Genomic DNA, 15,000 nt, shown 5'->3' on the forward strand with positions numbered 1-15,000 from the left:
TTACTTGCTTCATAGTGATGTTGGATAATAAGTCATCGAACTTTTTGCATGTTTTTGTAAGAATAACACTTTGAATAATGAATAATGATTAAGTTGACCTTTGTTAATTTTACGTTCAAATTGAACTATCCATGCTAAAGGTATTTCAAGGCTGAACATTTTCCTTTCGAAACGCACAATTACTAATTTGAGTAACTGAAACCTATAGTGAACTAGAAAATAATCACCACACACCACACAACTCGCGGATCTATCATGGCACTACAGTAGATAACCCCCAATTTATTGATAAACCATTTGGATTTGGTATACTAGTTTGCCAAAATTCCTTCAAAAGGAGTTCTGGGCCAGACTAAATTTCCCAAGGGGGCGACTTTAGACCTGGGATAATGTTCCCACCCAAAAAATCTTCCCCACGCCGACGAAGAGTGACTCTTAATATAACGAAACAAACGAAATAGTTAAGAGTTGAAATGAAATATGTTCAACATTAGAACAAGGACTTGAAAGAACGATGCATCTGCAGCTTCTAAGAACTTGAGTTCATAAATCATATAGGCTATTGAGGATTTCTAAATTGATACGGCGTCATGTGTCATGTCCGGTGGTGTAGGTTTTTTTTTTTTTTTTTTTTTTTTTTTTCTGGCGGGTAGGGGTAGGAATGACCAAATGGGGAATGGGAGAAATATAATCTAGGCCTGCAATTTCCCCAGAGGGAAACTCAGACCCGGAAAGATATTCCTTGTACACCAGATCCCCTTAAGACTCTCGTGAACATTTCCTCGGACTATATTATTATTATTATTATTATTATTATAATTATTATTATTATTATTATTACTTGCTAAGCTACAACCCTTCTTGGAAAAGCAGGATATGCTGTAAATCCAAGGGTTCCAACAGGGAAAGTAACCCAGGGAGGAAAGGAATCAAGAAAAAATTAAATATTTTGAGAACAGTAACAACATGAAACCCTTCTATAGAATTTTTAAGTGATCTCGTGATCGAATGATAACGTATGAAAATTAAGACTGCTCTCTTCCCCTACTGTCAAACTGACCTGGTGAAGGTAGAAAAATCTTATTAGATATTCAATTATTATCTTTGGCGAGGTACCCCTAGGTGACGCCTTCCTAGGGAAGAGGGATGGAGAGGGCGTCTAGTTCTCAAGTAGAACTCTTTATAATTCAGCATTCTACGCCATTTGAAAAGATAATTTTAGAATGAAATTAAGGTTTCCAAATATCAGTCACAGGTTAATAAAAGTTTGAAAACATTTGTATAGTCACAAGTTACATTTTACTAGTTGTTTATAATGGAACAAAACAGAGAGAGCGAGAGAGAGAGAGAGAGAGAGAGAGGAGAGAGAGAGAGAGAGAGAGAGAGAGAGAGAGAGAGAGAGAGAGGAGAGAAAGGCTTCTCGCGCTAGATTGAAGGTTCATGGTCATTTAGGTTATATGATATACTGTAGGCTACCGTTTTAATTGATATTTTTTACCGTTTTTAAACGATGCACTATCTATTTAAGTGATATACTTTACCATTTTTAACGATATACTATACCTTTTTAAACCAGATACTATCCATTTTAAACTCTATATTCTACCGTTTTAAACGATATATTGTACAGTTTTAAACTATATACTATACCATTTTTAACGATATACTTTACCATTTCAAACGATATACTATACCACTTTAAACAATCTACTGTACCGTTTTTACCCGATACTTACCGTTTTTTAACGATATCTTTTACCGTTTTGAACGATATATTATACCAACTTAAGCAATATACTGTACCGTTTTAAACGATATGCTGTACCGTTTTAAACGATATACTGTACCGTTTTAAGCAGCATTGGTAAAATTTTAGCTTTCATAGCAGTAATGACTAAATCCTGAACTAAATTAATGCCCCCAAACAATATTACAAAAATCATGAATAAAAAATCCTCAAATTATGACACATCGGGAAACACAAGAGGGAAGAATCTAACCATACCTCTCATGGTTGAATTTAAAGAAGTTTTACGGCAATCAACGAATATAAGGACAGACTCCATGACTGGTTGCGTGATTTGTTTCAGGAGAGAGGTTGGCAGTACCGGAAAGGTAGACGGGAATGTTGGTAATCGTGGGAAGGTAGTCATTTTGGTCGTTCGGGGGAAAAAAATGTCCTGCATTCCTTCTGATGTTGATGATATTGTGGTGGTAGGAAATGGCGTTTATGAGGAGAGAGAGGGAGAGAGAGAGAGGAGAGGAGAGAGAGAGAGAGAGAAAGAGAGAGAGAGAGAGAGGGAGAGAGGAGGAGAGAGAGAGAGAGAGAGGAGAGCATATTATTTACCAAAAGGCAGACAATATACTCGAGGTATTTCGTCATCCTTGTCATTTCAAGGAATCGTATCATATATTGAGAGAGAGAGAGAGAGAGAGAGGAGAGAGAGAGAGAGAGAGAGAGAGAGAGAGAGAGAGAGAAATTTACCAAAATCCAGACAATATGCTTGATGTATTTCGTCATTTATTGTGATTTCAAGGAATCGTATCATATTGTGGCTGTAGGAAACAGTTACTTGAGAGAGAGAGAGAGAGAGAGAGAGAGAGGAGAGGAGAGAGAGAGAGAGAGAGAGAGAGCGCATGTTATTTACCAAAATACAGACAATATACTCGATGTATCTCATTATCGTCATTTTACAAGTCATCATATCTTTTTTGGTAATAAGAAATGGCTACATTGTGAATCTTCAAGACACAATAACACTGATTTTTATGATCAAATTCAAATCTACAGTTTTTTTTTTTTTTTTAAACAAAACAGCTAACTTCAGATACACCATTTTCTAATAAAACTGAACTTATGACTCAACTTCACGTACAAACTTATTTATTTATGACTTGGTTTCTCTTAAAGTTTTGAAACATTTTTCAAAGTTTAAGGATTCTCGACTGAACTAAAAAAAAATCCTCTAACTTGAAGATAGATAGAGATTAAACATTGCAGGTTGTGGTAGTCGATGTGGTAACCACACTTGACTGGTAATCGCCAGACTGGGGTTCGAGTCCCCGCTCAAACTCTTTAGTTTTTTTGGTCTCTGCAACCATCACCATCTTTGTGAGCTAAGGATAGAGTGTTTGGGGAAGCATATAGGTCTATCTGCTGAGTCATCAGCAGCCATTGCTTGGCCCTCTTTGGTCCTAGCTTGGGCGCTGATCATATATATATATATATATATATATATATATATATATATATATATGTATATATATATATATATATATACATACATATATATATATATATATATATATATATATATATATATATATATATATATATATATATATATGGTCAGTCTCTAGGGCCATTATCCAGCTCAATAGGGCAATGTATCTGTCCCTTGCCTTTGCCATTCATGAGCGGCCTTTGAACCTTTAATGATGCATCTGATAAGAGATAGTTTGAGAACTTGGAAGCATTTTTTTTTTTTTTTTTTTTTTGCTGAAGGTGTGAACCGCCCTATTCCCAACCTGTATTTATGGGATGAGATTACAAGGCCTCACATCCTATCTTTACTTGCCTTCCATTTGCCACCTTAGACTAATAAATAGGTATATGATTCGCTTATTGATCTTTAAAGTTATAATGAATTTATCATTAAACTTATGAAAGTCATTTCTCCCCCGCTTGATAAATCTTAGTTTCCACTAATGAGACAATGATGCTGAGTGTTGTTTTTGTATTTTTTATACTTACTTTATATACTATATATATATATAATATATATATATATATATATATATATATATATATATATATATATATATATATATATATATACTTATATACAATATATATGTGTATATATATATATATATATATTATATATATATATATATATATATATGCATACACACATATATATATGTACATATATACATACATACATACATACACACACGTGTGTGTGTCTTTGTATGTGTTACATTAAAGCAGGATATGGATGACCCTGTAGCTCAACTATTTATAAATATTTCAGGCAAATTGGCCATTTATTTCTATTCAATGATTAGTTCTTTGAATAACGATGGAGAATTTCCTTTAAAACCATGAAGATTTTACTTCAATTCATTTTAGCCTATCACATGAAAGTTTGGTAAACGAGACTTTTTCTGATATCTTCTCTTTTTTTTTTTTTCGTCTGACCTCGTCTGTGAAAGTTAGTCTGAAAAGCTGATGACTTGCCTTGCTGGCAATTTCCATAATACGGAATTAAGTCTCTCTCTCTCTCTCTCTCTCTCTCTCTCTCTCTCTCTCTCTCCTCTCTCTCTCTCTCTCTCTCTCTCTCTCTCTCCAAGATTATTTTATTATGAAAATTATACCCGGATACAATTATGTGTGTACATGATTTATAAGGATTATCAGTATATATTTTATTCGACTGTATGTTGGTCGAGTGAACACAGTCGTAGAAAGTATCTAATGATATTGTATACATCTTCAAAAATGCAAACTTTTTTTTTTTTTTTTTTTTTTTCTCTCCACTCTCTCTTCCTTTCCTCCATCTTGCTGTCCAACGTCTGTTTATACCTTCATAGTACAACTGACCTTCGCTGCTGACTGTCTCCAAATCTATAAAAATCCCCGAATGATATTGAGTTGTGAGGATGTGATAATCTCCACGGGATTGTTTTGCCTTGAGGGTCAGTAATTTACTGGGCGCGAAGTGTACCTGAATTGGTGTGCATATGATCATTTTCTGTTACATCAATTCTTCTTTGAAGAAGAATTTTTGTATATTTCTTTTTCTTGAGTCACCGGCGTTGCCACGTTTCACATCTTGCCTGTCAGTCTTAAATCTTAGAGAGCTTAATATACGGGAAGATATGACAACGCCGCTCAAAGAGAAAATGCCACATCTATCTGACGATCCCCTTTTCCCATGGAAACAGAACAGGTGTGAGAAAATATGGCAACATTTCTTAATCAACCAAATTGTAGATGAATATAGCCAGGTGCATCTTATGTCTGTCTCGGTCTCTACCCAGAAAAAAATAATTATAGGCATTAAACTTATAGTTTACTTAGTTCGCCCAGACTGAATCACAATGGTTTCAGCTTTCACAAAAAAGACCAATTTTTTAATTTGCTTGAACATATGACGATTATCAGCTAAAAATCCTATATATTACGTACATATATCTATTAAGACCATAGTTTGAATTAATGTATAATTAGCTTAAGTATATAATTAACATCATATAACTAAAATAGCTTAGCTATATATTTATTGTAACTTGATAAAATTTATGCAGACTATGATTTTACCTAACGCATATTATTATTATTAATATTATTATTATTATTATTATTATTAGCCAAGCTACAACCATAGTTGGAAAAGCAAGATGCCACAAGCCCATGGCCTCCAGCAGGGAAAAATAACCCTGTGAGGAAAAGAAACAAAAAATAAATAAACGATATAAGAAGTAATGAAAAATTAAAATGAAATATTTCAAAAACAATAGCATCATTAAAACAGATATTTCAAATGTAAACTATAAAAAGACTTATGTCAGACTTCAACATAAAAGCATTTTCTGCAAGTTTGAACTTTAGAAGTTCCACTGATTCAACTACCTTCTGACTTTTTCCCATCATGCTTGCTGTCCAACTTGTTTTAACTTTTATTTCATAGTTAAACTGTTTGGTTGGTTTTCCAACAATGGGCTGTATACCCCAAATTCATAAATAGATTCTCTGGGAAATTTCTTCGTGTAACGATAGGTCAAAGTTGTAAAGATCATTAATATTTTAGCTTCCCCCCCCTCTCTCTCTCTCTCTCTCTCTCTCTCTCCTCTCTCTCTCTCTCTCTCTCTCTCTCTCTCTCTCTCTCTCTCTCTCTTAAAAGTAGTGAAAATCGCGTAATATATTACGTCTCTTTCTCTCAAAAGTTATGAAAATCACCCTGCTAATTTCCTCTCTCTCTCTCTCTCTCTCTCTCTCTCTCTCTCTCCTCTCTCTCTCTCTCTCTCTCTCTCTCCTCTTAAAAGTAGTGAAAAATCGCGTAATATATTACGTCTCTTTCTCTCAAAAGTTATGAAAATCACCTGCTAATTTCCTCTCTCTCTCCTCTCTCTCTCTCTCTCTCTCTCTCTCTCTCCTCTCTCTCTCTCTCTCTCTCTCTCTCTCTCTCTCTCTTAAAGTAGTGAAAATCGCGTAATATATTACGTCTCTTTCTCTCAAAAGTTATGAAAATCACCTGCTAATTTACCCCTCTCTCTCTCTCTCTCTCTCTCTCTCTCTCTCTCTCTCTCTCTCTCTCTCTCTCTCTCTCTCTCTCTCTCTCTCTCTCTGTATGACCATAAACCCTTCCATCTGTTCACTTTGTTAGGGGATGATGAATGTCGTGTGCCAGAACCCAGACAGGAAGAGTGGGTGGTTTAAATGGGTTTCATCGTAGGCCTACTGGCTGCTTTACTAGGCTAACAGATGGCGCTAGAGTCGTTTGGGCGAGTTAATAAAAAAGCCCCTTTGAGTTTAAAAAAAGTAAAATATTTCAACTCGCAATTTGCCTGGAGAGAGAGAGAGAGAGAGAGAGAGAGAGAGAGAGAGAGAGAGAGAGAGAGAGAGAGAGAGAGAGAGAGAGAGAGAATTACTCTATGGATTTCAGAATATCAGTTGAAAATCATATCAAAATCGTAAGTTGAAATCGTGTATAAGTGTATTTTAGTTATTAATAATGTTTATGGTTATACAGAGAGAGAGAGAGAGAGAGAGAGGAGAGAGAGAGAGAGTGAGAGTGAGAGTGAGAGTGAGAGAGAGAGAGAGATAATTACTCAATGGATTTCAGAATATCAGTTGAAAATCATATCACAATCGTAAGTTGAAATCGTGTATAAGTATATTTTAGTTATTAATAATGTCTATGGTTATACAGAGAGAGAGAGAGAGAGAGAGAGAGAGAGAGAGAGAGAGACGTAATATAATGCGTGATTAACTGACTCAGAGTTATAATGTTTTGCAAATTTGCATAATGCAAAAAAAGGAAGGGAACAACTATCTTCAAGGTTTGGTTTCATTGAAGGATATCACTATTGAAAGTTTTATTGCTGAGGGGATGACTTGTCAGGTATGTTTTACAGTGTCTAGTTGTTAGTTATTGGTTTATTCAACTGGCGTTACAGCTTCATAGGGTGTTTTTACACCTTATTTAGTTTGAATTTACAGAACCAGTTAAAAACATAATTTCTGATTTTTTAACATATTAATAATGATCTTTGAAAATTTATTATTATTATTATTATTATTATTATTATTATTATTATTATTATTATTATTATTACTTACTAAGTTACAAGCCTAGTTGGGAATAAGGAAATAAAATACAAAAGAAGTTTAATAACAATAACATTAAAATAAATCTTACATATAATTAAAACATAAAAAGACCAGAGGAAGAGAAATAACGTAGACTAGTGTGCCCGAATGTGCCCTTAAAGAACTACTTTTATCATATATATGAAAAGAATAATAATATTAATGATAATAATAATAATAATAATAATGGTAATAATAATAATAATAATAATAATAATGATAATAATAATACTAATTATAAGGATAATAATAGTAATAATAATAGTAATATTAATAATAATGATAATAATAATAGTAATTAATAATAATTGATAATGATAATAATAATTATAATAATAATAGTAATAATAATAAATAATAATAATAATAATAATAATATTCATTAGCTAATGAGGTAAATAAAAAAAGATAAGGGATCGATACCAGAGATAACAAATATCGAAACCCCTCTGATGATTCAAGATCTACTCTGAGAAACGGCAAGGGTATTCATACAGTAGAAAGTCAACTGTTTCTCCAATCGTTCTCACCTCTTTGCCCTCGGATGGCTGTCAGATGTCTTAAAAGATGTTCCTAAAGTAGCTGTACTCCGGTAGAGATCACGCGAGATAAATGGCAACCCAGTTGTACATCGGAGTGATTGACAGGTGAGGGGAAATGAGGGGAGTCAAGCTGTCTCTCCTTGGTGAAAAGGAAACTAGAAAACAAACGCAAAGGATTTCAAGGTGTATCAACAAACTTTTGTGTATTTTGTAGTGCTTGAGGGTACACTCGGGCACACTATTCTATGTTTCCTTATTTCATTTCCTCATTAGGCTATTTTCCCTGTTAGAACCCCTGGGGTTATAACATCCTGAGTTTTCATCTAGAGTTTTAGCATAGCTAATAATAATAATAATAATAATAATATTATTATTATTATTCCCATTATCTTGAGTTAGAGTTTTCTTGCTTGGGTGTACACTTAGGCTCACTATTGGATCTGTTTCCTTATTTCCCTTCCTCACTGGGATATTTTCCCTGTTGGATCCCTTGGGCTTATAGCATCCTGATTTTTCAACTAGGGTTGTTGCTTAGGTAATAATAATATTAATAATATAATAATAATAATAATAATAATAATAATAATAATGGTTATGAGACCTCACAAACGTGGATATTTGTTTTGTAAAGTATCCTTATAATCACTATTTTAACCTCTAGGCACAGGTTATTCCGCATTCCTCACCCAAACGTTACATTTTTCATCTTCTCTGAGATTTTGGTTTTCCCCCTACGGAATACGAAACCTTCCTGGTGCTTTAGTTATCATTTACGTTTTTCGTCATGTAGTTCTTCAAATTAAGTTAGGGATCAATAGGAACTTATTAAGTAGCTTTCTAATTTTATTTGTTGAAAATCTAATTAAATTAGATCCATGATCATCATCATCATCGTCTTCATACTTATTATCATCATTATTGTTGTTGTTGCTGTTGTTGTTGCTGTGTCAATGTCAAGAGTTGCATCTACAAGAACAACAAGCAATGTAACCTGTCAATCAAGAGATCCACGGTTATTGCTTTTACGACGAACTACGCATTGTCATGAAACTTAAACCACTCTCTCTCTCTCTCTCTCTCTCTCTCTCTCTCTCTCTCTCTCTCTCTCTCTCTCTCTCTCTCTCTCTCTCTCTCCATTCTTGTTTCATGTGCTGCAAGAAACCACGCACCGCGCATCAGCAACAACAAGAAAAGAAAACAAACAAAAGGAAGAGGTTGTTTATTTTTTATGACCTTTGCCTCGCGTGCAAATTCGAACGTGGGGCACTTTTACGACGGCCCCCAATGAAGGTGTCGGATGTCCCTGCTTCTTCTTCTGCTGCTTCTGCTGCTGTTTCTCGTGACTCACTGTTGTCCCTTGTGTTAATAAGCTGCACGATTCCTTTTGTACGCATTGGACCAAGGTTTTGTATCTGTTTCTGAAGAAAACCCACAGGATTATGCGTCTGTATATACAGTATATATATATATATATATATATATATATATATATATATATATATATATATATATATATATATATTTATATTTATATATATGTATATGCATATATATGTACATATATGTATGTATACAGTATATATATATATATATATATATATATATATATATATATATATATATATATATATTATATATATATATTGATATATATACTGTATATATAATATATATATATATATATATATATATATATATATATATATATATATATGTTTGTGTGTGTATGTATCATATATTCCTTTCTGAGTAGACACACGTTAACGTGGTGAAAGTGTGTGTATGAGCTGCACTAGTCAAGGCCACTCATTCTAGGTTGGTTTGCTGTGAGCGATCGGACAAAAGTCTCCCCCCATCACCAATCCGCAGTGGCCAGCGTGTTAATGAAAACTGACCAGACCCCAGACATGAATAAGGGGAAGGCTGTGATCCTTGTTCTGCATTGGACTAAAGATGGCTTTATTTGTTTTTTTATGTTGTTGTTACCTCTCCCAGCAAAGGTAGGAGGAGGTTATGTTTTTGTCCCTGGTTGTCTGTTTGTTTGTGAAGAACTTTTGATCACAATTTTTCACTCTTAAGAGTAGTGAAACTTTCAAGGATCAATTTTTTGATACGTGGAAGTGATTCAATTTTGAAAGTCCTAGGTCAAAGGTCAAGGTCGAGAAAAAGCTCGACCGAATTAACCCTAAACTTAACCATAACTTTTCACATGGTTGTCACACACACGCTTCAAATATGCCTACGATCTAAATTGATTCCGGGAAAGGCAAGCTAGTTTCGAGAAATACGCAGACATGGCGGAGGTTTGCACTCTTGCAGTGCTTTTATATTTGTTGTTGTTGTGGTTTTAGTAGTAAAAGCAGTATACGTGTGTGTATTGTTTTGTCTTTATTTGTAGCATTTATGTGCTAAAGGCCATTGATGATTAAATAACCATACTACACAGATAGCCAACGTTTGTTCAGAAGTCTAAAAAGAGATAAAGAGAACTTCCAACGAAATCGAGACAGGCCTTGACCTCCTGACCCAGTTTGAACTAGTCATTTGAGCCATTAAAAAGACCCTATCGCTTAATGAAGCAAATTGGCTTGCATAATTAGAAGGAGGCTTCTTATTTCCGACGTCAATCAATCCATCCTGCATGATTATCTAAGGATCGTTTAGGGTAATCATCTCGACCCGATTATTAAAGGTGATTTATATAGTTGGGGGTTGTTGGAGGTCAGAGGTTAAATTCGGCCTAATTAGATGGCGGTAGTTTGCATGACTGGAGAACAATATCCTTTTGTAAATAAATTCTCTTACTAGCATGTCGTAAATTATGAGTTATTTAATCAGAGCTTATTCATTACTTCCGCCAAGGAAGTTGGAAGGTTATGTTTTTGCCCGTTTGTATGTGTGAATTTGTTGTGAACAGCTTCCGGGCCATAATTTTAATCGTAGAGTAATGAAACTTGCACGATTAACTGTTATGTAAAGAGCTGGAAATTTTTACATTTTGGAAGGTCAAAGTCAAAGATCAAGGTCAAACAAAATGTCCTATTCACCTAATTAGCTAGCCATAAGTTTGGACATCATTGTCACATAGACTTCAAACTTGGTTCATATTTGAGTAAATGAAAATCCACGCCAATTAATACATGCTAAGGTCAAAGATCAAGGTCGAGCAAAAGGTCGAGAAATAAGCTGCCGCGGCGGAGGTCTACGCTCTACTGAGTGCCCGTCTAGTATGATGTGTTTTCCGGTTATAAAATCATTGGATATTCACGCTTTGTGTTTATCCTAATATGATATTTTCATGTTTCCATTTAGTAACACAATATGACATTGTCATATGTTGCTCGGCCACAATTATTTTCAAATATCATATTTAGTATGATATTAGCAGTGTCATAACATATCTTATGATGAAACAACGTTCTTAAAATAATTAATTTTCTATTGTTAATTACATCTCTCGTAGCTTATCTATTTCCTTATTTCCTTTCCTCACTGGGTTATTTTTCCCTGTTGGAGCCCTTGGTCTTATAGCGTCCTACTTCCCCAACTTAGTTGTAGTTTAAATCGTAGTATTAGTAGTAATAATAATAATAATAATAATAATAATAATAATAATAATAACTGACAGGAAAAGTTGAAGATTTATTATTTTCCTTATGATATATTGGTAGCCTTCATGCAGAGACAACCAATATTAAACAAATGTAGGTCGGTACAAACACTTATCTATAACTTGAATCAATTAATTGCTTGATGATGTCCATACATCTTAGTAAATTATGTTTTCTTTTCTTTTCAGGATTGCACTGGGACGTTTGACTTGCAAATATCAGACGCTAAATAATTCAACAGGTAACATTTCATAATTTAAATTTATGACGTACTAATTAGATATTTAGACTACTATTTTTTTTTATATAAACTTAATGTTTCCAATACTTTTGGCAGGGGTACATCATGAATTTTATTCTTTTTTTGGTGAAGTAGGATTTTTATGAAAACAGATGGTCGAGTGGATCTATTTTAGCCATTGTTCTTTATTCTTGGGTATTGACCTAGCCTCTGTACCATGGTCTTACTCTGTCCTGGGTTAGAGTTCTCTTGCTGGAGGGTACACTCGGGCACACGTTTCTATCTTGTTTCTCTTCCTCTTGTTTTTTTTTTAAGTTTTTATAGTTTATATAGGAGAGATCTAATTTAATGTTTATGTTCTTAGAATGTTTCATTTTGATTGTTTAATACTCCACTTGTAGTTTATTTATTTCCTTATTCCCATTCATTACTGGGATATTTTTCCATGTTGTATCTTGGCTTGTAGATAATGATAATTATTATTATTATTATTATTATTATTATTATTATTATTACATGCTAAGCTACAACCCTAGTTAGTGAGGAAAGGAAACAAAGAAAAATAAAATATTTTAAGAAGAGCAACAAGATTAGAATAAATATCTCCTATATAAACTATAAAACTTTAACAAACCAAGAGGAAGATAAATAAGATAGAATAGTGTGCGTGAGTGTACCCTCAAGCAAGAGAACTCTTAACCCAAAAGACAGTGGAAGACCATGGTACAGAGGCTATGGCACTACCCAGGATTATAGATTAGGGGTAGGGTGTCGGGTGAGAATAATCGGTTAAGATTTCAATACCAAATCGCACCCTTGGTATTTTGTTTTTATTTTCATTTGTACTGTTGCAAAATTAAAACCGATTTCCACTTGATTCTCCTTCGTCTGGATATCTTCCGGCCTTCGACGTGCATCCCTAGTTTTGTATTTCTTTAAATTATCTTAAATTTAGGATTACTTCGCAGTTTTTGATTTGGGTATTTAGATCACACGGTATCTGAATTATTATTTTACATTTGAATTTTCATATCGCTATCCCTTTAACACAGAGATTGATAGATAGATAAGTGGGTGGGACCAATCAGTTTAGATTTCAATAATAAATCGTCTTTTTTTTCATTTGTACTTTAATTTTTCAATTGAGTTTTCCCATCAGTTTCCCTTTAATAAAGTGCTTGAGAGAGAGAGAGAGAGAGAGAGAGAGAGAGAGAGAGAGAGAGAGAGAGAGAGAGAGAGAGAGAGAGGTAAATTAGTAGGTGATTTTCATAACTTTGGAGGAAGGACGTAATATATATATTAGGTGATTTTCAAAACTTTTGTGAGAGAGAGAGAGAGAGAGAGAGAGAGAGAGAGAGAGAGAGAGAGGGAGAGAGAGAGAGGTAAATTATTAGGTGATTTTCATTACTTTGGAGGAAGGATGTAATATATTAGGTGATTTTCAAAACTCTTGAGAGAGAGAGAGAGAGAGAGAGAGAGAGAGAGAGAGAGAGAGAGAGAGAGAGAGACCAATCGGTTTAGATTTCAATACCAAAACAAGTCATTTTTTAATATTCAAATATAATGGTGCAATTAAGATCGATTTGTGATTCTCCTTCGTCAGCTTCGTCAGGATGTCTTCTGGTCTTCGGCGTGCGTCTCGCCATCAGGAGGAAAAAGACGATGACGTGCCCCAGTGGATACCGGGCCTAGGGCAAGACAAACCCAAGCCCAGGACTTTGGGGACGTCCTTCTTCGGGTATGTCCCAGACGCCTTTGTGGAAAAGACTCCTTACCTGCCTTCGGAGCAGTCGGCCGACGCACTCAAGAAAGAGGTAAGTCTTTGCGATCTAATTAAAAGTAATTTCATCGTCATCATTAGGAGATTTAAGTAAAATTACTGTTTGGTATTATTATTGAATTACTATTATTATTGAAATTATTAAAATTATTATAATTTTGATAATAGGGATTTTAATAATAATAATAATAATAATAATAATAATAATAATAATAATAATAATAATAATAATAATAATTTTCCGGTTTTACCATTCTCTTCAAGAAGGTATAATTCACTACTTTCAATTGTATATCATGAATCATCTAGCCATTCTTTATAAAAAGATATCTTAGCTAATTGGAAAGCAACGTCCGTCGGCGCTAATCCCTTATATAATAACGTATAGCTAGCTACTCGGTCTTTCCCCGTCTTTCGAGTAGGTTGGAGAGGGAGCAGTTATATCCTGGTGCGGTAACCCGAAAGTAGTTAGGGAAAGGGTTGGATGTGGGAAAGGTTGAGTCTGTGTGATATTCAGCCATCGTTATTGATCGGTCGCGTGCACTATTTTCTCATAGTTTCTAAGATTAATTTGATAACCAAATACGTAGGTTGGGTCATTCTAAAACTCCGCCCTCATATTTATTTTAATACTTTATTTATGTGGTTAGCAAGCCAAGAGACGCCATGTCTTTTGACTGGCCAGACAGTACTACATTGGATCCTTCTTTGTGTTTAGGGTTCATTTTCCCTTTGTCTACACATACACCGAATAGTCTGGCCTATTCTTTAAATATTCTGTTCTGTCCTCATACACCTGACAACTCCGAGATTACCAAACAATACTTTTTCACCCAAGGGTTAACTACTGCACTGTAATTGTTCAGTGGCCACTTTCCTCTTGCTAAGGGTAGAAGAGACTCTTTAGCTATGGTAAGCAACTCTATTAGGAGAAGGACAATCCAAAATCAAACCATTGTTCTCTAGTCTTGGGTAGTGTCATAACCCCTGTACCATGGTCTTCCAAGGTCTTGGGTTAGTTTTCTTGCTGGAGGGTACACCCGGGCTCACTATTATATCTAATTTCTCCTCTTCTTGTCTTGTTAAAGTTTATATAGTTTATATAAGAGATATTTATTTTAATGTTGTTACTCTTCTTAAAATATTTTCTTTTTTCTTTTTTTCTTTTCCTCACTGGGCTATTTTCCCTGTTGGGGCCCCTTGGCTTATAGCATCCTGCTTTTCCATCTAGGGTTGTAGCTTAGCAAATAATGATAATAATGATAATAATAATAATAATAATAATAATAATAACTAATTACTTTTGGGTCCAGATTATTACGTTTAGCTGCAAATGATTACATTTGGCTCCAGATTATTACATTTAGTTGTAAATGATTACAATTGACTCCAGATTATTTTATTAAGCTTCAAATGGTCACATTTGGCTCCAGATTATTACATTTAGC

The 15,000-nt window shown here is 34.2% G+C and overlaps 1 protein-coding gene across 6 annotated transcripts in view; it reads left to right on the forward strand.

The window, feature by feature from the left end:
- The window catches only part of CRMP (Collapsin Response Mediator Protein), a 404,589-nt gene that overhangs the window by 199,636 nt on the left and 189,953 nt on the right, over positions 1–15,000 (forward strand). For 5 of the 6 annotated variants that reach the window (XM_068356729.1, XM_068356731.1, XM_068356728.1 and 2 more), the window contains exons 2-3: positions 11,720–11,772; positions 13,376–13,586. The exons of the other annotated variant lie outside the window; for it this stretch is intronic. In XM_068356729.1, the coding sequence (XP_068212830.1) occupies positions 13,386–13,586 (201 nt within the window). In that variant the 5' untranslated portion in view covers positions 11,720–11,772; positions 13,376–13,385. The remainder of the gene's footprint in view (positions 1–11,719; positions 11,773–13,375; positions 13,587–15,000) is intronic. 6 annotated transcript variants of the gene reach the window in all.

Source organism: Palaemon carinicauda, chromosome 33 (assembly GCF_036898095.1).
Source record: "Palaemon carinicauda isolate YSFRI2023 chromosome 33, ASM3689809v2, whole genome shotgun sequence".
In the NCBI taxonomy this organism is placed as follows: Eukaryota; Metazoa; Arthropoda; class Malacostraca; order Decapoda; family Palaemonidae; genus Palaemon; species Palaemon carinicauda.